The following is a 25,414-nucleotide window of genomic DNA, read 5'->3' as shown; positions in this document are numbered from 1 at the left end:
CTTCACCCCATTCTCCCAGTCCCCTAAAGCCCCCTTCCCTCCATCCATCACCAAATTGTCGACTATATATGTGAGTCTATTTTTTATTAGCTTGTTCTTTTTATTCCTTAGATTCTGCATATAAATGAAATCATTTAGTGTTTATCTTTCTCTGACTTAAATACCTTCTAGGTCCATCAAGGCAATATCTTTTTCCATCCTCTTCCTTTTAGTCTGTGTGTGTCTTTTAATCTGAAGTGTGTCTCTTGTAGGCAGCATGTAGGAGTCTTGTTTTCTTATCCATTCATCCACTCTATCTTTTAGTTGTAGCACTTAATTCTTTTCCATTTGAGGTACTTATTGATAAAAATGTAGTTGCTACCATTCCTTATTCCTGTTTTTGATACAAGTATTTTCTTCTTAAAGAACCCCCTCTAACATTTCCTGTATACTGGCTTGGTAGTGATAAATTCCTTTAGCTTATTTCTGTCTGGGAAGTTCTTTATCTGTCCATTAACTCTAAATGATAGTTTTGCAAGATAAAGTAGTCTTGGTTGTAGATCCTGTGTCTTTATCATGTTGAATATTTTGTGCCAAGGCCTTCTGTCCTGAATAGTTTTTTTTAAAATTTATTTATATATTTATTTTAATTGAAGAAATTATTTAAATTATTTTCCCCTGTCTACGTCCCCCCTGCCTCCTAACCTGTGGCAACCACTAGTCTATTGTCCATGTCCACGAATCTCTGTTTGTTAGTCCTGTTCATCTTTTGCTTTTAGGTTTATTTCCCATATATAAGTGATATCACGTGGTTTTCAACTTTTTCTGTCTGGCTTATTTTGCTTAGCATGATTATCTCAAAGTCCATCCATGTTCATTTGGCAGTATTCCATCTCTTCTTATGGCTTAGTAATATTCATTTGCAAAGTATCTTTTGAGAAATCAACTGCTAGTCTTATGGGTGCTCTCTTGTAGGTAACTACTTGCTTTTTCTTTGCTGCTCCTAAGATTCTCTCTTTGTATTTAAAGTTTGGCATTTTAATTATGATGCGCCTTGGTGTGGGCCTCTTTGGATTCCTGGTTTTTGGAATTCTCTGAGCTTCCTGGGGTTGTATGTCTATTTCCTTCACCAGTTAGTGAAGGTTTCCATCATTATTTCTTCAAATATCTGTTCAACATCTTATTTTCCTTCACGTACGCCAATGAGATGGGTATTTGGACCTTTAATAGTGTCCCATAGGCTCCTTAAATTATTTTTATAGTCTTGGCTTCTTTTTTCTTGCCATTCTGATTCAGTGTCCTTGGCTTTCCCATCCTCTATATAGGTCATTTGATCCTCTTTATTCACTTTGTTTATTCCTTCGTTTATCCCATCTAATATACTTCTCATCTCAGATAATGTGTTCTTCATTTCCGACTGGTTCCCTTTTATAATTTCTATTTTCAGTTTTATGATTTTTATCTCTTTGTTGAAGTTCTCACTGAATTCATGCGCATTTCCCAAAAGTTCATTGAGCATCTTTATAACCAGTGTTTTGAACTCTGCATCTGTTAGGTTACTTGACTCCATAATTTCTGGATCTCTGTTCTGTTCTCTCACATGGTTTCTGCTTTTTGTCTTCCCATTTCGTCTACTTTTCTGTGTCTGTTTCTGTGTACTAAGAAAAGCTTCTAAATCTCTCGGTCTTATTAGTGTGGATTTGTGAAGTAGGTGTCCAGTGGCATAGTTCTGAGAGGTGTTCAGCTACAGGCAAAACTTATTCCCAGCCTGTGGCCCTCCATGGCCACCTATTAAGATTCAGCAAGCAAGCCATAGATTCTGTGTTTATAGTTGCCTCAAAAGGCCACACCAGAAACCAAGACCTGATGACTTAGTGTATATAATTTGACTTTAATAGTGATCTTGTTTAACAACTACGTCACAGCATTTCTGATATGTCAACAATTGAGCCTGATGACCTGTGGCTGACTAGTAGGGACCTTAGGGCCCAACCTTCTCTTTCTGAATAGATGGGGAACCCAGGCACAGACAGAAGGCAGACACTGGTACTGAAAGTCATACAAGGCATGGCCAGGACGGGAATTTCAACTATTATCTCATTTAACTCTCCCAGCACCCCCAGAAGTTTGGGGTTATTAAGAGATTATTATTATCATTTTATAGAGGAGATAACTGAGGCAGAATAACAGCAGGTTTAAAAGAACAGGAACTAAACCTTACTAAATCCTGGTTCAGATTTTGTCTCTGCACTTAGAAGAGGTGAGCCTTTGGCCAAGGTCCTCTCTACACTGGGCCTCAACTTCCTTGCATGAAACACAGTGCTGATTCTACGTCCTTTCTGGATGCTGTTTGCCAGGACCTGGTCCAAGACTTGGTATAGGGTAGATGCTCTGTGGTCACTTCTTAATTATCATCAGAGAGGCTGAGCAACTTGTCCAAGGTATTGTACTGGTGAGTACAAAAAATGGAGGAGGATTTTCACTTGCCCAAAGTAGTTTACTAAGGAATAGAGGTTTGACTCAAGTTGACAAGTCAGGGCACAGGAGATTTGCAGGTGAAAGGAGAATCAGAATCTCCCTTTCATTTCTCTATACTTTACAAGGTGACCAGGTGCCAAACCCCTCTCCCCTGAACTGGTTATATTCCCCAGAAGGCTGGAATAGGAAATAGACAACTGTGTAGCTTGTTTATGCTCTGTCCCTAAAGGCCAATTTCTTGTAGAGTTCTTGTTGACAACATTCAGGGAATTCCATCTTGGCATCCCCACCAGGGATGGTGTCAGGAGGCAAAGGGATGGCCCTTCCCTAGCTCTCCTAGGATAGTCTGATGAGGAGGCAGGACCATAAGGCATCAGCAGCTTGGCCCACTGGGAGGAGCTTGGCATGGCTGAGGCTCCATCTATCTGGGCTCCAGGACCTGAGAAGCAAGGCCTTCAGGAGCCAGGGCTGGCCTGGCCGAGTGCAGACAGTTGCACAATGCAAAGAAGGCAGACGTTTCTGCCTCCAACCTCTCAGAAACATAGGATTTTTCTGAAGACTAGGTTGCCTGGAATACTGGCTCCCTAGACTCAGTTGCCCACGGGGCTTCCTGTTCAGTCTCTTTCCCATAAGAGCAACTGACAGCCTCTCCGTGACTTATTTCTGCAGATACCCAAGGGGTGCGAAGGTTGCTGGGCTTGGGGCTATGCACAGGATCCAGGCATCTGTGGAGGCTAGAGGTCAGAAGTGGCCAGGTCATCTGGGTCTTATCTGCATCTATACCCCAGTATCCCTCCATCCTCCTACCCTCATCCCCCAGGGTTCTTTCCTTGCTCCTTCATAGTTCTATCCTCTCCTATTCTTTCTTTCTTTATAGACCTTCTTATTTTTTTCATTTATTTATATAATTAATATTTGTTGATGGTTCTTCTGTGTCAAGCGATGTTCTAGGCTCTAAAAACAGAAGAGAATAATAGGATTCCCTGAGTTTAAGGATCTCCATGAAAGGACAGTCATGGTTATCCTGGGACAAGCCTTTAACAATGACAGGGCTTACTATGATCAGGACCCACTGCCTAGGTTCTCTAGAGACCTGAGATATTATAAATTAAGACAGAGAATGCTTGATAGACAGTGTCTTAGAAGACCCTTTTTTAAAAATAAATAATGTACCCCATCTCATGGAAATCAAATTCGACTCAGAGGGAGGCTGTTATAAAGATTTACCAAGCTCCAGAATGATAATTTCCAAGCCTCCTTCCATTAATTTCCTCTGCTTCCAGCACAATCCCACAGCTTTTTACATCCAAGTGATGGGAGTAGATGGAGGAAAACTTATCATGAGAAATAGTTTGTGGCTACTACATAAGCCTTTTCTTCTAGGAAGATTCTGATCATGTCTTGTCCAGTAGTCATACCTCCTAGACTATGGTATATAGTATTTCATGCAGATGGGGATGTTTGCATTCTTTACCTTTCCCACTCAGAGCCTGTTTGCTGGAAGCAGGCAAAGATAATGATTGAACATACAATGCAATATACATATGATATATAATTGAAACTTGAAACCTATATAATTATATTAATTATATAGTATACATATGATATATAATTGAAACTTGAAACCTATATAATTCTATTAACCTCAATAAATTAAAAATAAAAGAAGAGTTGGATCTGAAGCCAGAGAGCCTCAGTTCCAATCCCATGTCCACCACAACGACCATATAATTTGGAACTAATCACTTACTCACTCTGTGCCTTAGTTTTTCATCCAAAAAATAGAGGTAATAATACTTAACTGAGGATGAGATAAAGTTAGTGTGATGTTGCCTTGCACACAGAAATTGCTCATTAAATATTAGCTATTATTATTATTATTATTATTATTATTATTGAAATGGAGGTTATAAACTCACACATATATTCATACTTTATTACAAATATCCCAACTGAATTAGCTGGAACTAACAGAAGAGGAAAAAGTTTTTCCTGAATAGTAGATTTCAGGCTTTATATCAGAACCCTCTGGGATACTAGGATTATAACTTACCAGTAAGCACAGGCAGCTGTGAGAAATAGCGAAAGCATCTAATCAAGGTTTGGGAGTAGGAGATGGTGGTGATACCTGGAATTGAGTCATAACACGGGAATAAGGATTGGACATGCAACAGAGTATGTGTGGGCAGCAGGGATACAGCTGGTGGTACTCTTTCGTACTGAAGAGCTAGGCAAGGGCCTGAAGGTGTGACAGTGATAGAAACTGAGCCTATTTGTTTGGTGATTATGCTTGTATGGGTAGACATGGGATGGGAGAGAGAGTGGGTGCTGAGGCTGAAGAAGTCTGCAGGGGGCAGATCATTTAGAAAGGGCTCTGTGTATCTGTCTAGAGTGATGAGGCATTGGGAACTCTTAAAGGGTTTTAAGCAAGGAACAGACAGAAGCAGCATTGTATTTTGAACAACCACTTAAGGTAGTTCTTATGGATAAAGAATTGAGAGAAGAGACCAGAGGCCAGGAGACCAGGGAGGTATTGATGTATGAATGCAGATGAGAAATGATGGGCAAATGAAGGGGTGGCTCTGAGGGATATGTGTGTGGTCAATTGGTCAGGTGAGGCTGGTGGGGCAGACTTAGTGAAGACTGAGAATGGCTTGAAATGTCCTTTGAGTCTCTACTCTCACCAAAGGTAACCTCCATATGAACCTACCACAATGTTTTTATCCATTATGCTGTTGATTGAAACTTGTGTATTTCCTTATTCGAGGCTATTTTGACTAGTGTTTTGAACATTTTTGTGCATGTCTTTTCTTGAACATATGTATGTATATATAAATATGTGGGAATTAGTTTAGGAAGAGAATTTCTGGGTAATATGGTATGCATATGTTCACTTTTAGGAGATACCACCAAACATTTTCCAGAGGGAATGTACAAATTTACTCTTCCATCAGCAGTATAAGGAAGTTCTGGTTACTCTAACCAACACTAGGTGTTTTTCATTTAACTCTTCTGGTGGGTATATAATGATGTTACATTGAGGTCTTAGTTTGCAATTCCTGGATGACTAATGATGTTGATCACCGTTTCACTTGATTAATGGCAATTTAAGTGATCTTACAATCGAGTACCCTTTTGTTGTTAATGCGTAGGAGTTCTTTATTATGGATACAAATCTTTTAAATTCATCATTTTATTGTAACATGTTTCATCTTTTTTCTCTATGATTTGTGCTTTTTGTGTCTGGTTTCAGAAATCTCCGGGCACACCAAGGTGATGTAGATATTTTTTGTGTTTGGGTCTAAAAACTGTATCGTTTTACATTTAGCATTTAAGTCTACAATATATCTGAAATTGCTTTTTGTGTACCATGTGAGGTGGGATTCAAAGTTTTTTTCAGTGTGAATGTCCATATAATCCAGCAGAATTTATTAAAAAGACCATCCTTTCCTGTTTGCATTACAGGATCAACTTTGTCATAAATCTGGTGACTGTACATTCATGGGTCGGTTCTGGACTTTATTCTGCTTGATCGATCTATTTGTTTGTTTTTCTGCCACTTTCATGCTCACTACATATTATGGCTTTATAGTAAGTCTTAGTTTCTGTAAGCTTTGTATTTTTTCTTCAAGATTCTTCCAGTTTTCCATATAAATTTTATAACCAGGTTGTCAATTTCTGTAGGAAAGAAAAAACTGCTGGGGTTTTGACTGGGATTGCTTTGAAACTTAAATCAAATTTCCATCTTTATAATGTTGAATTGTCCAACTATGAACATGGCATATTCCTCCACTTACCTAGGTCTTTCTAATTTTTCTAAATAAGATTTTCCTGCATATATTTCATTAGATCTCTTACTACATATTTGGTTTTAAAAAATCTTCTTACAAATTATTTTCTGGTTGCTAGTATAGATAAATCCATTGGATTTTTGTATGTTTGCATGTTAACTTCAGTTTGTCTTTGAGTACTTTTAGATTGTCTATCTATGCAATTATGTGGTCTGCAGAAAATGACAGTTCTTTCTTCCTTTCCAATCCTTTGGTCTTTCATTTCTTTTTCTTGACTTACTTCACTAGCTAGGACCACCAGTACAATAGTTATTGGAAATGGTTATGGTGAACATTTTTGTCGCACTTCTAATGCTAGGGAGTAAGTTATCAATACTTCACCATTCAGTATGACATTTGCTATAAATATTATTGGAAATAATATTTATCACATTAAGAAGAAACCCTTCTTTTCCTAGTTTGTGAAGAGTTTTATTTCTAATCTTAATCTATTGTTGACATTTACCAAATGTTCCTTCTGTATCTGTTGATTATATACTATTTCTCCCTACTTCCATTAACGAGATGAATTCCATTGTTAGCTTCTCAAATGCCAAATCAAACTTGAATTCTTATAATAAACGTAGTTCGATATTGATATATTTTCCTCTTAATGTTGCTGAATTCAATTGGCTAATATACTGTTCAGGAATTTTGCTACAATGCTCATGAGAGGGGTTTGTTTCTAAGTTTTCCTTCTTGTAATGTCTTTGTTATTTTTTCATATTTAGTTCATGCTGGTCTCATAAAATGATTTGAGGGAAATTTAACTCTTTTTCTATGCCTTGGAAGAGTTTGTTATGATTGCTATTATTCTTCTCTTAAATGTGGAAAGAATCCACCAGTAAAGCTATCTAGGCCTGGAGTTTTCTTTCTAGGAAAGTTTTAAATAATAGATTCGATTTTTTTTGAAAGACAGTGCACTCTTTTGACTTTTGTTTCTTCTTGTGTCAAATTTGCTAATTTGTGTTTTTTTGAGACTTTTGTTCATTTCATTTAATTGTCAAGTGAGTTGGTATGAAAGTGTTTGTAATTTTTAAAATTTTCTTTTAAATGACTATAGGATCTGTAGTAATGTTCTTCTTTCATTCTTGATATTGGTAATTTGTGCTTTATTTCTTTTTCATTATCAATCTTTTAAAGGCTTATATATTCATTATTTCAAAGAATCAATTTTTGGCTTTGTTGATTTTTCTCCATTGTAAGTTGGATTATCATTTACTTGTTTTCTGCTCTTTACTATTTCATTCCTACAAGTTCTTTTTGGATTTGATTTGTAGCTTCTTGAGATGGAAGGTTAGCTAATTAATTTTTAGCCTATCTTCTATTCTAATACACACATTTAAATCATGAAGAATGGATATAAATTCCCCAATAAGTACTGATAATGTATTATTTTCACCATCATTTAGTTCACTATATACTAATTTCCATTTGATTTTTTTTTTGTCCAGTACATTATTTGGCAATATATGTTAATGTCAAAGGAGTAGGGTACTTTCCCAGTATACTTATTTTGAAATTGATTTCTAGCCAGTTTTTCAGTAATCAGTGAATATATTCTAAATAATTTTCATTCTTTAGATTTTTTTTGAGCTTACATGTATGATGCAGCATATACTCAATTTTGAAAAATGTTTTATGAAGCTACAACATGTTTCCTTTGTTTAGTATTTGCGTGGTATATTTTCTTCCATTCTTTTTTCCTAGTGTGTCTATGTCTGTATATTAAGTTTTATTTCATTTTTCCTCCAAGCTTTACTGGGAACATAACTGGTATAACATTGTATAAGGTGAAGGTGATATATTTATATGTTGCAAAATGATTAAGGTATGTTTCTAGTACACAAAAACCTCTTGTAGAGGTTTTTTTTAAGTAGTTTGAAAATAGGTCATTTATTAAAATGTTTAGCCATTTGCATTTAAAGTAATTATCTACATACTAAAGTTCATATTTACCATCTTTTACTCATTTTCTATTTGACCTACCTGTTTTCTGTTTGAAGTAACTTCCTGCTGCTATCACAGCACAGTGCCCGGCTAGCACCCTCTATTGGCAAAGCCTCATATTGTCAATTGACAAAGGAGAAATGTTCATAGGATGAGGAGAGGCTTGCAGCACATCCAGACACGTGGTCTCTAAGGCAGATGGGAACTTCATCTCTAAAGGTTTGGGGACTAGAACAGATCTGGTGTAAATTGATGGTTGCTAGATACTTGAGCGACCAGTTTGTTCACTGAGCTGTGTGGAGTAAGACTGGGAAGATTGCATATGATCAGTTTAATATTATTGTTTTGAGGCATTGTGCTCAGTGCTTCATATACATTGCCTCTACTCCTTATGAAAACCGTGAGAGAAGAATATTATTAGCCACATTTTACAGATGAGGAGACGGAGGCTCAGAGAGGTTAAGTAACTTGTTCAAGACAGCAAATGAGTAGTGGGGCCAGAATTAAAATCCTAGCCTATCTGCCTCCAGGGCCGACATTCTTGCTAGACTACTGTACTTTACATGGTACTTAAATGAGTATGATTCTCTTACAGGCCCCACCATGTGGATGCCTCCAAGGCAGAACCAAAGCTGGGTTTCCGAATTTATCCTGCTTGGCTTCTCCAGTGACCCCTTGTCCAAAAGGATCCTTTTCATTGTTTTCCTTCTCCTCTACCTGAGCTCAGTCCTGGGCAATGGGCTGATTGTCACCCTGATCTACCTGAACATGCATCTTCATACTCCCATGTACTTCTTCCTCTGTATCCTCTCCCTGTTGGACATGAGCTACATCACTACCACCATGCCCCTGTTGTTGGTACATCTTCTTGCTCATTCTCAGACTATCTCCTTTGCTGGCTGTTGGCTACAGATGTATATGTTTGGTGCCCTGGGCTTGACTGAGTGCATTTTATTTGTAGTCATGGCTTATGACCGATACATAGCCATCTGTCACCCACTGCATTATACTGTCATCCTCAGCTGGGGCCTGTGTGTACGCCTGGCAGCTGGGGCAGGGGCCTGTGGTTTCTTCTCCTCTCTGATCCATACTTTCTTCACCATGAGGCTGCCATACTGTGGGCCCAACATAGTCAACCACTACTTATGTGAAGGCCCCTCGGTACGAAGCTTGGCTTGCATGGATACCCATCTCATTGAGATGGTGGACCAGGTTATCAGTGTGCTCGTGGTTGTTGCCCCAATTTCAATCATTTTTGCCTCTTACATCCGCATTGGCCAGGCCATTCTCAAGATCAAGTCCACACAAGGTCGCTGCAAGGCTTTCTCCACCTGTGCTTCCCACCTGACTGTGGTCACACTCTTCTATACTCCAGTCACCTACATCTACATGAGGCCCAACTCCAGCTCTTCCCCTGAGCAAAACAAACATATCACACTCTTTTACAATGTCTTCAACGTCCTGCTCAACCCTTTGGTCTATAGTCTGAGGAACAAGGACATCAAAGTGGCTTTTCTCAAAGTGATGGGACAGGGTGGCATGAACTCGTGAATTGGGAGCTGAGAGAGGCCTGGGGTAGAAAGTCCAATGCTGAAGAAAGGGACAACATCTATAGTGTATGCAATCAACTTTGTGCATTTGCACCAACATAGTGCTTGTTCAGTAGAACAAATGTGGCACATAAAACCAATGTGTCTGTCTTGGTCAGCTTCTACACTGTGGTGCAGTGGCTTACAGAAGCAAAAGATCTTTTACTGCTCATGTTCCATGTCAGTGGTAGGTGTCCTGTGGCCTTCTGCCATTGGATTCTTGGGTTGAACCTGAAGGAAGAGGTTCTATCTGAAACATGCCATGCTTAGGACACAGGGAAAAGAATAACAGCTGACATATATGATATCTCTTAAAGTTTCTGCTCAGAAGTGACACACATCTCTTTGCTCACATCCTATTGGCCAAAGTAAGTCACATGTTGAAGCCTAATGGCAAAAGAGCAGGAAGTGTCTTTTTCCCCAGAGAAAAGTAATGCAGGTCACATGGCAATGATTATGGATATATAATCCTTCTACAGCAAGAGCAGTAAATAATGAAGTTGATAATACAAGCTAACATAATAGCACTGGAACCAATAAAATATATGTAACCCACATGAAACATGATAACTGTAAGTGATGTAGTACAGGGACACAGTAGACTACCAAGATGAGGTAGGTACTCAAAGTGGTACATGTATACAATAAATATCTATAGACAACACTGAAAATTAAGCTAATGGTTTATGGAAACAATGCAGCTCACAGACCTGATTTGGTGCATGGAACCAATACAGCTCAAGGAGCTAACACGGTGGGTATACTCTGTATTTTGTTGTATAAGGACATGGAACCTAACATTAAGTGACTTTGTTTCTAGCCATTCTTGCTAACTTGTTTTGTGACTTGGGACAATTTACTTCTTTTATCTGGGTCTTACTTTATTCATCTATAAAATGAGTACTTTAAATTTAATTGACTCTGTGTCTCCAAACTTCTATATTCTGGTAGGTGGAGCGCAGGAAATTACAATAAACTGTAAATCCTCTGTAAACCATAAGGTGAATAAATAATCCACAGAAAAATAAGAGTTGTTGCATGTATGTTGCCCATCTATAAACCATATGGGCAGCACACATAGCAGTGACTCATTATTCCAAGAGATCTAAATGACATATAGAGTTCTCTAAGAATCCTGGCAGAGAGCCTCAGAGTTAGCATAGACATGCAGCTCTCTGCCAGGCCCCAGTGGCCCAGATGTCTTGGGGATAAGTCAATTTAGTTTCAGCATTTCTTGTGCATATATTATGGCCCAGTCAGAATGAGATCCCATGGAAACCAAGAGAGATATGTGGAGAAACTTTCAGTCATGAAACTGTAATCCAGAATCCAGTGATCTGTGGTGACCGAGGACCTCACAGCAGTGAAGTTCCCTCAGTGGGTGTCAGATGCAGAAGACCAGGTTATATCTCACCCACTCCTACCCACCACTGCACAACTTAGCACTTTGTAAGCCCTCTGGAGATTGGAGTCCAGGAGAGGGGAAGGAAAAACCCAAGAAGATAAAATTATTACTCCCACCAGTGGAATAATAGCCTAAAATAGAAATTAAGTTTAATTATTGAAAAACCAAGTTGCAGAATTCAGAGGAAATAAACGGAGTTATGTGATAGAGAAAAATGGAAGAGTGAAATCTACTTATCAAGAGCTGACAGGTAGACCTTTGTGAGGGAAGAAGATTTAGTTGATGCCTGAGGATGAGATGGAGTCACCCGTTCAAATAGCCAGGAGAAGGGCATTTCAGGAAAGGGGACAGCAGGCACAAAGGCCCCAATTCAAAAGAGGATTCCATTGTCCATGGACCTGGAAGAAGAGTCATGTGGTCATAATAAGGGCCCCATAAGAAGAGCCCTTTAAGAAAATGCACTCTAAGTTCAGTGGGAATGCGTGGGTTCTTCTTATGGGAGTGGTGCAGTTTTAGGGATGACAGATTCCACTGTGGGTGTGACTTGAGGTGACTGGAAAGGAGATGGGAGCAAAGGTCATTGGGGATGAGAATGTCAGGGACTCACAGTCCCAGAGTGAGAATAAAGAATCACTCTTTTAGAGAGCTGCAGGGGGTGTGGTGTTCTCAGGGAGAATTCCAGGTTAAGGATGTTTGGAGGGGAAGTCGCTGATTATGGTGCCAAAGCTGACAAAGAAGAACTAGGGAAAGAACTGGAGAACTCTGTGCTTGGAATTTACACATATTTATTGTACATAATCATTCTCTTATTTTTTTATCACCATTTAAAAGATATTGAATACACATGTTATTGGATGTTAACATTATAATATTGTTTTCAGGTAACAAAGTATTCAGTGACATTGTGGTTGTATCTTGTTAGGTAAAAATATAGAGTCGTTTTGTTTGTTGTAAAGGTGTTTGAATGTTCATAGAGGGATGCATATCGAAGCTGATTAGCCCAAAGTCTGTACTGTATCAGTTACTATTTTTTACCTCTCAGTTCCAAATGCAGAATTCAATCTATGCTGTCTAATAAACAACATAATTCCCATAAATATTTCTCCTTTAAAGTGAGCACGATGCTAAACTTTCTTAGAAGGCACTGGAAGGACACTGCAGGAAGAATTAGTTTCCCTGCATTTTCCAGCCTGGGCCACTTGCGGCCCAGAAGATACTACGACCTTGGAATCTCAGTCTGGTACTCTCTCATCATGGAAATCAGAGCTCCACACTGCCAGCCACCTGCCTGATTCTCTCTAGAAGCCCTGGAGTATTCTGCACGCAGCCACCTTGTGCTCTTGCAGCAAGCCTCTACCAGCATGCATACAGCACCTGTAGTCTTCAGGGTCACAGAATGAGAAGGTATTCCATCTGCAAACACATGCACTATGGAGGCTTTCTGTCCCATTAGCACCCAGCATCTGTATGTTCACACCACTGTTTGCCGGCTCCCTTCCCTACACTCTGGAAGGTGGCCTATAGTTCGCAACTCCAGAGGAACTCTGGCTTTGCCAAACCAGTGAAATCTGCCTTTCACGTGAAACACACTTCCTCCAATGAGAACTGAATCCCTCCCAGGTCTGTCTTAACTTGACTTCTATCCCTTGGCCCTCGGATACCATATAGTGTTTCTTTATGTCTTATAGTTACTCTCATCATAGTTAATATTTCTTTATATTAAATCTCCCCTGTTTAAATTATTGAGTAGTTTCTAACTTCTTATTGGACAAAAACAGTTAGAGTCTCTCTAACCCTTCAAAGTAAGTATTCTTATCTCCATTTTACCAAAGAGAAAAACTGAGGCTCAGAAAACTCGTGTTCAGGATGCTTAGGGATTCATATCCTTAGCCCACAATTAGTGAATGAAGGGGCTGAGATTTCATCTCTGTTCTGTCTATTCCATCTCTGGTTGCTACTACCAAAAATTTTCAACCATTGGGCTTCCATCTATGTCTTATGTTCCTTCCATAATGAGCATCATCTCTTTTTCATAGAGGTTTCTCTCTGAAATTCTGTTTCCTAAAAATAAGGCATATCCCAAATCTTCCCTTTGTCCTCCATCTCTTTCCATTGTACTACTATCTTGATGTAGTCTGGGTACATGATCAGCTCTTGTAATGTTTCTACTACCCTTACCTTTGCCCTTGTGACTTGGGGACCTGGTGCATCCTGCTGATTTTTCTGTATGGCTCCTGCCAGCTCTCTCTCTCAATAACTCAACAACTCTCCTAAACCCCTTCCTTATTACATTCCATAGCTTCTTCAACAATGTCTATAACCAGCTGTGAAATGTGAAGTCAAATATTATCCTTCCTTATACAAGTTATAATCATCACAATGCCACCAATACCACAATCATCATTAATTCCTTATTGAGTTCACAGCACTTCACTGACATCTGGCTGGAATGAATCTGTATTACCTCCATCTGAACCATCACTTTTATCAAGAGCTCTTAGTTAATGAAGGCTCAACAATTCTGATGCTAAAGAGGCTCAACATTAATCAGAAAGAGGCGTAATAGTTTGAATCATATGCAAGTTCTTTCTTGGCACTCTGTGTACAGTTGAGTCTCTTGATATTTGAGGATAGCCCAGCTGCAGAAGCCATCAACAAGTAGCAGACAGGTACCCACCTTCACATTTCCCCAAAGAGAAGTCAATAATTTTTACCTGTCCATCAGGTTATGGGAGGGAATGGGGTGGAAACACCACAGAACATGTAGTTTTAGGTCTGGTTTTGGCCTTCTGTTCTCCAGTGGCCTCACTCAGAGACCCTGCTCCAGCCTATTAACTTGAGGAAAGCCCTCTTCACATCTTTGTTTCTGAGGCTATAGATGATGGGGTTGAGAAAGGCAGAGATGACATTGTAGAACAGAGCCAGTTTCTTGTCCCGCTCTGGGGAGGCATTGGCCCCAGGGTTCATGTACATAAACATGGCAGGTTCACAGAACATGGTTACCATGGTGATATGGGAGACACAGGTGGAGAAGGCCTTGAGTTGACCCTGGGTTGAAGGGATTCTCAAGATGGTGGCAAAGATGCGAATATAAGAGGTCAGAATGAAGGAAAGGGGTACCAGGAGAAGGATGAAGCCCAGAGTGAAATCAACTCGGTCATTGAGGGATGTGTCTGCACAGGCCAATTTTAGAACAGCAAGAACCTCACAGAAGAAGTGATTGATCTCATTGGGGCCACAATAAGGCAGGCGCATTGTGAAGACAATATAGACAAGGGAACAGCTGACACCCCACAATCCACAAAAGACCACCATTGCCCCACACAGCCATGGGCTCATGATAACCTTGGACCTAAGTAGGTGGCAGATGGCTACATACCTATCATAGGCCATGACAGAGAACAGCCAGCCCTCACTGATGCCCAACACCAGAAAGATGTACATGTGCATCACACATCCAATATAGGAGATAGTTTTCTTCTGGCAGACCAGATGCACCAACATCTGGGCACAGTGGTGGTAGCATAACTCATGTCTAGCATGGAGAGGACTCTGAAGATGAAGTACATGGGTGTGTGGAGACGGGAGTCCAGGTAGATTAAGGTGACAATGTGCCCATTGCCCAGAAGTGTAGAGAGGTAGAGGAAGGGAAAGATGTTGAAGAGGATTATATTAATTTTTGAATCTCTGGAGAAGCCCAGAAGGACGAACTCAGACACGGAGCTGTGGTTCTCCCAAGAAAAATACTTCATTCTCCTTCAACTGCAGAAAAAGAAATGGACCTGCTAGTGGCCCAGATTAACTTCATATTCAAGTAACATGGTCATTTGGTTGCTGGGAAGGCCAGTGTTTATTTGGATTCTACTTAGGAATAATATCAGTTCAGAGATGGAGGTCTACTTGGGGTGAAGCTAAATTTGAGGAGGGAGGGAAACTTTCATGGAAATTTCTGTTTCTCAGCCCCAAATCTTTTTTCAAGACCTCCATGGTTTTATTTCATTCTGTCTATCAGCTCCTGTAAAGCCATCTGCTTTCCTTCCCTTCAGGAGCTACCAACACATAGTGCATTGCTTGCGGGCTCTTTTCTCCTAGTCCTGGCTGAAGAATGAGACGATGGTTTGAAGCTCTCTCCTCCCTCTTCTCTGAAGACAAGCAGTAAGAACACTTTCCTTTGGGACTTTAAACATCTGATTACTCTAGTTATATAGACAGGGTGAGTCAGATATGTCAGAGAATTATATAACTCCAGAAACCTTAAAAGAATTTAGAAAGTTTTACCCAGGTCTATGTTTCTTGAATCTTTTGGGCTTCCGGAAGCTTCCTCACATCTGACTTTCTTTTAGGTGGTGTCTTTCACTGCTCTGCCTTTTCCTGGCCTTTCCCATAACTAAAGGAAAAGGTTCTTGCTTGACCCTAAAGCTCTAATTGAGGCAGAGTAACAGCTGTCTTTTTTGCTTAAAGACAGATTTGTCATCTCTAAGTCCTTTCAGCCTGGTCAAAATACTCCTTCCAATGGTAATCTATCCTTTAGAGTCCCTTTCTTTCCTGGAGTTGAGACTTATGATAGTCAGGAAGCCCCAGTTTAAGACTGTTCTCGGATTTAATATATTTCTTCACAATTAGTGCTGATTCTGTGATGCCGTAGAATGTGGTGCATTCTAGTGCAAGAGCATGGAATTTGGAATCAGGGACTTGAGTTCAAGTCTTAATACTTCTACTCTGGCCCTGTTCAAGCAATGCAATCTCTTCGATGCTCAATTTCCCAGGGCGAGAACCCATGAGAAGTAACACATGATATGTGTGAAGTACCTAGCATTGAGTCCAGCACAGGGCTGCAACTCAGTAATTCTAGTTTCCATCAAATCCTCTTTCTCATGGTTTCACTTATCAGATTGCCAACATTTATCTAATGGTCAAGAAATGGTCTTTGTTGACCATTTGATAAACGACACCATGAGGAAGAGAATTTGAGGACATCTCACCTATCAGGCCCTGTAATAGGAGCTGGAGAGAAATGGAGAAACAAGATGTGGTATTAAACTTGCTGACCCATGAGAGAGGATCAGACAAAATGTCTAGGATGCATTTTTACTAGTTTTGCTAGTGGAGCAGAAGGGTTTCTGGTTCTCAATATCTGGAGTTAAGGACTTGGCCGTCTCTCTATGCTCTTCTTCTTCCAGTTTTATCTGGACGTGATGCCTGGACCATTGCAGTAGTCTCTCAATAGGCATCCCACTCCCAGTCCTTGCTACATACTTGATGTCTAGAATATGGCTCAGAATTGAGGAAAAGAGGAGAGTTCAGAGGAGAGAGGGATGAAGGGCCAGGGAGAGATGAATGTGGGGCTCCAAGTTCACTATGACCCTCCTTTGCAGCCATCCCAGGTAATGGCCTAGGGCTGTGCCAGAGAGGAATGCCAGGACATCATTATCCCTTCTGAAGGTGGTTACTTCCCTCCGCTTCCCCAACGAGAGCATCACAGCTCTTCCCAATTTCAGTGTCTTCTTCTAGCTCAAAGACTGCCCTGAACCTTCAATTAACCCCTTTCTCTGACTTATCATCTCTACCTTTATTTCTCCTACCAGTGTCTTTTCTCATACCCTCGGTGGGCTGAAGAGGAGGCCAACTGCCTCAGTTTCATAGTAACATTTTTCACTTCCTTCCACTTTTCTCCCCACTTCCCCTGAGGAGCACAGTCAAAAGACAAATAGAGAGGAAGAAAGACAAAAGATGGAGAAATCAATGAATAGAGGAGGACAGAGGTCAGGAAGCTGAGCATATAGATGCTTAGGCTTGGAGGGTCTGATGTGAATAGAAAGGAGGTGGATGAACACAGTGGGACAGAGAAAGGGACAGGTAGGGAGCATCAGGCAGAGGATGTCTAGGGGTGGGTCTGCATGGCTCAGGCCCCTGCTAGGGCCCTTCCTTTCCTTACCTGGTACTGGGCTCTGTGAGGGATGAGCCAGGAGTCTGCTAGTTCTTAAATTTCTCTTTGATTATTTTTCATTCTTATGTTTCTCTCTTCTTCCTTCCGATTTATGTCCAGATTTCTGTCTTTTGATATCACTGATCCTTTCCTCCATTTGGTTGACTCTATTTCTCAAGCTTGTTATTTCATTTTTCAGCTCTTACAATGTATTTTTTTTTTTATCTCCAGAAGATCTATTCTGTTCTTTTTGAGGGTTTCAATCTCCTTACTCTGCTCATCTAGTTGTTTTTTTAATTCCTGAAATTGTTGATATGACTTGCTTCGGAACTCATTGAGTTTTTTCGGAAGTACCATCCTGGAGTCTCTGTCATTTAAGTTGCATATTTCTTTGTCTGTAAGCTTATTTTCTGGAGATTTTTCTCTTTCTTTCTGAGATGCCTTGTCACTTTGGTTGTTCATGGTGTTTAATGGACCATTTCTCCTCCTGGGCATTAATGGAAGTGTATGCTGCTGTTTTTCCAGAAAGAAGGTTTATTATATAAAGGTCTCTCTTGAGCCTGTTGCAAAGAAGGAGCTTTTCTTTTGGTTTCTAGTAGGTGGGGTCCAAGCCTCTTATATCCCTGCTTTATATAAAGCATTAAAATGCCTTTTTAAAAAATTTTCTTGCAGATATTTAATCACACTCGCTACCCTCCGTTTCAGTCCCTGTCGGTGTCAGAGACAATATGGGCAGTGTTTGCTCAGATTCCCCTAGGGCTCCGCAGTGATCAGTCTCAGAGGGTATGGGGGCTGCAGCTCAGCCTTGCTTTTGCAACCAGGGCCGGTAAAAATCAACTGTTGTTTCTCTGTGTTCCCATCCTGCTTCTCTGTCTTCTGCCCTGATGACCGGGCTCTTCCCCCCAGCACCGGTTGCTCACAGCAGTCCCAGGCAGGGCTGTTCAGGGAAGTTCCCGTGCCTTCATCCCTCCCCTTCCTCTTGTAGGGAGCTCCGGCTGCGAGAGGCAGCTGCTTCATTTCTCCAGTCCACCACCCGACACACCCAGGGTTCTGACTTGTGGTGGCTCTTATGTGCAGATCCCACGCTCGGACGTGCAGCTGTGCAGTTTGGTAGATTTGTTGCATTTTAGATATTAGCTTATTATTGTTTCTAGGAAAGATCTTGAGACGTTCTCACTCTGCCATGTTTCCACCAATTCTCTCCATCACAACTTTGATTTGGTCACCAGCAGGATGAACAGAGCCTCTATCATCGCCAATTTTTTTCCCACTCGTGTGTCTCTTTCTATAAGTGAGGGGAACCTTTTGCAGAGGCCCCCAGCAGCCTTCCCACAAGTCTGATTGTTCAAAATCAGGTCACGTATTATCAAAACCAACTGATGGCAAGAGGAACACCACCACTAGCCTTTGACCAATCAGGATTCATGCTGGGGTGAGGGAGGAGGTTACTTTCCTGAGCACATGCCTGTGCTGAGAGTGAACTTGAACAGAATTAGGATCGTGTCAGCAAAGAAGAAGTGGATGTGGGAATTCTACTAGAATGACTGTGCCCTAAGGAAAAGGACACAACCAGACTTCTCAGGCATTACTGGACACTGGCTTTGAACTGACACTAATTCTCGAACACCCAAAATGTCACTTGGTCTACCAGTTAGAATGCGGGCTTGTGGAGGTTAGGTGATCGATGGGGTTTTAGCTCAGAGTTGGTGCAAGTAGTTCCTTGCGCTCCTCCTGTGGTTATTTCCCTAGTTCTGGAATGCATAATTGGAATAGATGCATTCGGGTCCCACATTGGACCCCTGACCTGTGAAGTGAGGGGTGTCATGGTAGGAAAGGTCAAGTAGATGCCATTAGAACTACCTCTAATTATAAACATAGTAAACCAAAAGCAATACCACATTCCTGGAGGGACTGAAGGTTAGTGCCACTGGAAGGATGCAGGGGTGATGGTTTTACCACATCTCTATTTAACTCACCTATTTTGCCTATGCAGAAAACAGATGGATTTGGAGAATGACAGCAGATTATTGTAAGCTTAACAAGGTTTTGACTCCAATTGCAACTGCATTTCCAGATGTGGTTTTAATGCTTGAGCAAATGGGCACATTCTCTGGCAACTGGTATGTAGCCATTGACGTGGCAAATACTTTTTATTTAATACCACTTAGTAAAGACCCCCAGAAATAGTTTTTGCTCACCTGTCAAGGCCAATAATACATTATTCCCTATTCTCTTTCAGGAATATATCTCTACTCCAAGCCTATGTCAGAATTTAGTGCTCAGGAATCTTGATTTCCTTTCACCTCCATGAGGCATCATATTGATCCATTACACTAATGATATTATGCTGCTTGGACCTGATGAGCGGGCATGTGATATGAGGCATAATGAGTTAAATGTTTTTAGATTTCACATGTAAGTGAGATCATACAGTATTTGTCTTTTTCTATCTGGCTTATTTCACCTACTATAATGCCTTGAGGGTTCATTGATCTTTTTTTTGTAATATATTTATTTAATTTTAGTTTATATAATTTAACTTTAATAATGGTCTTGTTTAACAACTGCCTCACAACATTACTGACATGTCAACAATTGAGCCTGGTGACCTGTGGCTGACTAGTAGGGACCTTAGAGCCCAACCTTCTCTTTCTGAAAAGGTGGGGAACCCAGGCCCAAACAGAAGGCAGACACTGGTACTCACAGTCATAGAAGGCATGGCCAGGCTTATTATCTCATTTAACTCTCCCAGCACGCTCAGAAGGTTGGGGTTATTAAGAGATTCTTGTTATCGTTTTATAGAGGAGAAAACCAAGGCAGAATAATAGTAGGTTTAAAAGAACAGGAACTAAATATTACTAAATCCTGGTTCAAATTCTGAGGCTGCACTTAGAAGAGGTGAGCCCTGGCCAAGTTCCTCAGTACACTGGGCCTCAACTTCCTTGCATGAAACACAGTGCTGATTCTACGTCCTTTCTGGATGCTGTTTGCCAGGACCTGGTCCAAGACTTGGTATTGGGTAGATCCTCCGTGGTCACTTCTTTATCATCAGAGAGGCTGAGCAACTTGTCCAAGGTATTGTACTGGTGGGTAAAAAAAATGGAGGAGGATTTCGACTTGCCCTAAGTAGTTTAGTAAGGAATAGAGTTTTGACTCAAATTGACAAGTCAGGGCACAGGGGATTTGCAGGTAAAAGGGGAATCAGAATGACGCCTTCAGTTCTCTATACTTTACAAGTTGACCAGGTGCCAAACAGCTCTACCCTGGACTGGTTATATTTCCCAGAAGATTGGAATAGGAAATAGAGAAGTATGTGGCTTGTTCCTGCTCTGTCCCTAAAGGCCGCTGCCTTGTAGAGTTCTTGTTGACAACATTCAGGGAATTCCATCTTGGCATCCCCACCAGGGATGGTGTCAAGAGGCAGAGGGATGGCCCTTCCCCAGCTCTCCTAGGATAGTCTGATGAGGAGACAGGACCATAAGGCATCAGCAGCTTGGCCCAGTGGGAGGAGCTTGGCATGGCCGAGGCTCCCTCTATCCGGGCTCCAGGAACTGAGAGGCAAGGCCTTCAGGAGCCAGGGCTGGCCTGGCCGAGTGCAGACAGCTGCACAATGGAGAGAAGGCAGATGCTTCTGCCTCCAACCTCTCAGAAATATAGGGTTTTTCTGGAGACTGGGCTGCCTCGAATACTGGCTCCCTAGACTCTGGTACCCACGGGGCTTCCTGTTCAGTCTCTTTCCCATAAGAGCAAGTGACAGCCTCTCTGTGACTTGTTTCTGCAGATACCCGAGTGGTGAGATGGTTGCTGGGCTTGAGGCTGTGCACAGGATCCAGGCATTTGTGGAGGATAGAGGTCAGAAGTGGCCAGGTCATCCAGGTCTTATCTGTATCTACACTCCAGAATCCCTCCATCTCCCTTCCCTCATTCCCTAGTGTTCTCTTCTTACTACTTCATAGCTCTATCCCCGCCCATTCCTTCTTTCTTCTTAGACCTCCTTCCTTTTTAAATTTATTCATTTAATAAATATTTGTTGATGATTCCTCTCTGTCGAGCCATGTTATGGGTTCTAGAAACAGAGTAGTGAATAACAGGATTCCTCGAGTTTAAGGATCTCCATGAAAGGATAGTGATGATTATTCTTGTTATTCTAGCCTTCAACAATGACAGTGTTTACTATGATCAAGACTCACTGCCTATGTTCTCTAGAGGCCTGAGATATTGTAAATTAAGACAGAGAATGCTTGACAGAGAGTGTCTTAGAAGACCCTTTTAAAAAACTAAATGATGTCCCCCATCTCATGGAAATCAAATTTGACTCGGAGGCTGTTACAAAGATTTACTAAGCTCCAGAATGATAATAATTTCCAAGTCTCCTTCCATTAATTTCTTTTGCTTCCAGTACAATCCAAAGCTTTTTACATCCAAGTGATGGGAGCTGTTGGAGGAAAACTTATCATGAGAAATCGTTTGTGGCTACTACATAAGCCCTTTCTTCTAGGAAGATTCTAATCATGTCTTGTCCAGTAGTCATATCTCCTAGACTATGGTATTATAGTATTTCATGCAGATGGGGATGTTTGCATTCTTTACCTTTCCCACTGAGAGCCTGTTTGCTGGAAGCAGGCAAAGATAATGATTGAACATATAATGTAATATACATATGATATATAATTGAACTGTACACTTGAAACCTATATAATTATATTAACCTCAATACATTAAAAAAAAAAAAAGAGTTGGATCTGAAGCTAGACAGCTTCAGTTCCAATCCCAGATCTACCACACCAACCATAAATTTGGAACTAATCACTTGCTCTGTGCCTTAGTTTTTCATCCAAAGAATAGAGGTAATAATACTTAATTGAGGATGAGATAAAGTTAGTATGATGTTGCATGGCACACAGAAATTGCTCATTAAATATTAGCTGCTATTATTATTATTATTATAAGTATTATTATTATTGTTATTGTTATTATTATTATTATTGAAATGGAGGTTATAAACTCGCACATATATCCATGCTTTATTACAAATATCCAAACTCAATTAGCTGGAACTAACAGAAGAGGAAAATGTTTTCCTGAATAGAAGATCTCAAACTTTATATCAGAATCCTCTAGGATTACTAGGATTATAATTTACCAGTAAGCACAGGCGCTGGGAGAAATAGCGAAAGCGTCTAATCAAGTTTTGGGAGTAGGAGATGGTGGGATAAGAAGGCTTCCTGGTGGGATGATACCTGGAATTGAGTCAAATGCGGAAATAAGGATTGGACATGCAACGGAGTATGTGTGGGCAGCAGGGATACAGCTGGTGATACTCTTTCATACTGAAGAGCTAGGCAAGGGCCTGAAGGTGTGACAGCGGTAGAGACTGAGCCTATTTGTTTGGCGATTATGCTTGTATGGGTAGAGATGTGATGGGAGAGAGAGTGGGTGCTGAGGCTGAAGAAGTCTGCAGGGGACAGATCATTTAGAAAGGGCTCCGTGTATCTGTCTAGAGGATGAAGCATTGGGAACTCTTAAAGAGTTTTAAGTAGGGGACAGATAGAAGCAGTGTTGTATTTTGAACAACCTCTTAAGGTAGTTCGTATGGATGATGCATTGAGAGAAGAGACCAGAGGCCAGGAGATCAGAGAGGTATTGATGCATGAATGCAGATGAGAAATGATGGGCTTCTTATCCAGGGCAAATGAAGGGGTGGCTCCAAGGGATATGGTTGATCGGTCAGGTGAGGGGGGTGGGGCAGGCTTAGTGAAGACTGAGAATGGCTTGAAATGTCCTTTGAGTCTCTACTCTCACCAAAGGTAACCTCCATATGAACCTACCGCAATGTTTTTATCCATTATGCTGTTGATTGAAACTTGTGTATTTCCTTATTCGAGGCTATTTTGACTAGTGTTTTGAACATTTTTGTGCATGTCTTTTCTTGAACATATGTATGTATATATAAATATGTGGGGATTAGCTTAGGAAGAGAATTTCTGGGTAATATGGTATGCATATGTTCACTTTTAGGAGATACCACCAAACATTTTCCAGAGGGAATGTACACATTTACTCTTCCAACAGCAGTATAAGGAAGTTCTGGTTACTCTAACCAACAACAGGTGTTTTATTTTTTTTTCACGTAACTCTTCTGGTGGGTGTGTAATGATGTTACATTGAGGTCTTAGTTTGCAATTCCTGGATGACTAATGATGTCGATCACCGTTTCACTTGAGTAATGGCTATTTATGTAGTCTTACTATTGAGTACCCTTTTGTTGTTAATGCATAGGAGCTCTTTATTATGGATACAAACCTTTTAAATTCATCATTTTATTGTAATATGTTTCATCTTTTTTCTCTGTGATTTGTGCTTTTTGTATCTGGATTCAGAAATCTCACCACACTGCATGGTGATGTAGATATATTTCTGTATTTGAGTCTAAAAAATGTATTGTTTTACCATTAGCATTTAAGTCTACAATACATTTGAAATTGCTTTTTGTGTACCATGTGAGGTAGGATTCAAAGTTTTTTTCTGTGTGAGTGTCTATATAATCCAGCAGAATGTATTAAAAAGACCATCCTTTCCTGTTTGCATTACAGGATCAACTTTGTCATAAATCTGGTGACTGTACATTCATGGGTCGGTTCTGGACTTTATTCTGCTTGATCGATCTATTTGTTTTTCTGCCACTTTCATGCTCACTACATATTATGGCTTTATAGTAAGTCTTAGTTTCTGTAAGCTTTGTATTTTTTCTTCAAGATTCTTCCAGTTTTCCATATAAATTTTATAACCAGGTTGTCAATTTGTGAAAGAAAGGAAAACCTTCTGGGGTTTTGACTGGGGTTTCTTTGAACCTTAAATCAAATTTCCATCTTTATAATGTTGAATTGTCCAACTATGAACATGGCATATTCCTCCACTTACATAGGTCTTTCTAATTTCTCTAAATAATGTTTTCGGGCACATATTTCATTAGATCTCTTACTACATATTTGGTTTTAAAAAATCTTCTTACAAATTATTTTCTGGTTGCTAGTATAGATAAATCCATTGGATTTTTGTATGTTTGCATGTTAATTTCAGTTTGTCTTTGAGTTCTTTTAGTTTTTCGACCTATGCAATTATGCAATCTGCAGAAAATGACAGTTCTTTCTTCCTTTCCAATCCTTTGGTCTTTCATTTCTTTTCCTTGACTTATTTCACTAGCTAGGACCACCAGTACAACAGTTATTGGAAATGGTTACGGTGAACATTTTTGTTGCACTTCTATTGCTAGGGAGTAAGTTATCAATACTTCATCATTCAGTATGACATTTGCTATAAATATTATTGGAAATAATATTTATCACATTAAGAAGGAACCCTTCTATTCCTAGTTTGTGAAGGGGTTTATTTCTAGTCTTTATTGATTGTTGACATTTACCAAATGCTCTTTCTGTATCTATTGATTATATACTTTTTCTCCCTCCTTCCATTAACAAGATGAATTCCATTGTTAGCTTCTCAAATGCCAAATCAAACTTGAATTCTTGTAATAAACACAGTTTGATTGTTGATATATTTTCCTTTTAATGTTGCTGAATTCAATTGACTAATATACTGTTCAGGAGTATGCTACAATGCTCGTGAGAGGCGTCTGTTTCTAAGTTTTCCTTCTCGTAATGTCTTTGTTATTTTTTCGTATTTAGTTAATGCAGATCACATAAAATGATCTGGGGGAAATTTAACTCTTTTTCTATGCCTTGGAAGAGTTTGTTATGATTGGTATTATTCCTCTCTTATATATTGAAAGAATCCACCAGTAAAGCTATCTAGGCCTGGAGTTTTCTTTCTAGGAAAGTTTTAAATAATAGATTCAATTTTTTTTGAAAGACAGTGCACTCTTTTGACTTTTGTTACTTCTTGTGTCAGTTTTGGTAATTTGTGTTTTTTGAGACATTTGTTCATTTCATTTTATTGTCAAGTGAGTTAGTATGAAGTGTTTGTAATTTTTAAAATTATCTTTAAATGACTATAGGATCTGTAGTAATATTTTTCTTTCATTCCTGATGTTGGTAATTTGTGTTTTATTTCTTTTTCTTTATCCATCTTTCTAAGGACTTATATATTAATTATTTGAAAGAATGAATTTTTGGCTTTGTTGATTTTTCTCCATTGTAAGTTGGATTATCATTTACTTGTTTTCTGCTCTTTACTATTTCATTCCTACAAGTTCTTTTTGGATTTGATTTGTAGCTTCTTGAGATGGAAGGTTAGCTAA

The 25,414-nt window shown here is 39.9% G+C and overlaps 2 protein-coding genes across 2 annotated transcripts; one reads left to right on the top strand and one right to left on the bottom strand.

The window, feature by feature from the left end:
* Window positions 1-8,840: 8,840 nt before the first annotated feature.
* On the top strand, window positions 8,841-9,788 carry LOC120607176 (olfactory receptor 2A12-like). The gene has a single exon (XM_039868800.1). The coding sequence runs from the start codon at window positions 8,841-8,843 to the stop codon at window positions 9,786-9,788; it is 948 nt and encodes a 315-aa protein (XP_039724734.1).
* A 4,248-nt stretch (window positions 9,789-14,036) lies between these two features.
* On the bottom strand, window positions 14,037-14,983 carry LOC120607177 (olfactory receptor 2A5-like). Its single transcript, XM_039868801.1, is given in 2 exon segments — window positions 14,037-14,737; window positions 14,740-14,983. Coding segments are annotated over 2 exon segments (945 nt in total).
* Between the last annotated feature and the right edge of the window lie 10,431 nt (window positions 14,984-25,414).

The sequence above is a fragment of the Pteropus medius genome, unplaced genomic scaffold (assembly GCF_902729225.1).
Source record: "Pteropus medius unplaced genomic scaffold, Ma_sr-lr_union100, whole genome shotgun sequence".
Taxonomy (NCBI): Eukaryota; Metazoa; Chordata; class Mammalia; order Chiroptera; family Pteropodidae; genus Pteropus; species Pteropus medius.
Note: the sequence above shows the minus strand (reverse complement) of the source record. Positions and strands in the feature narration are given on the sequence as shown.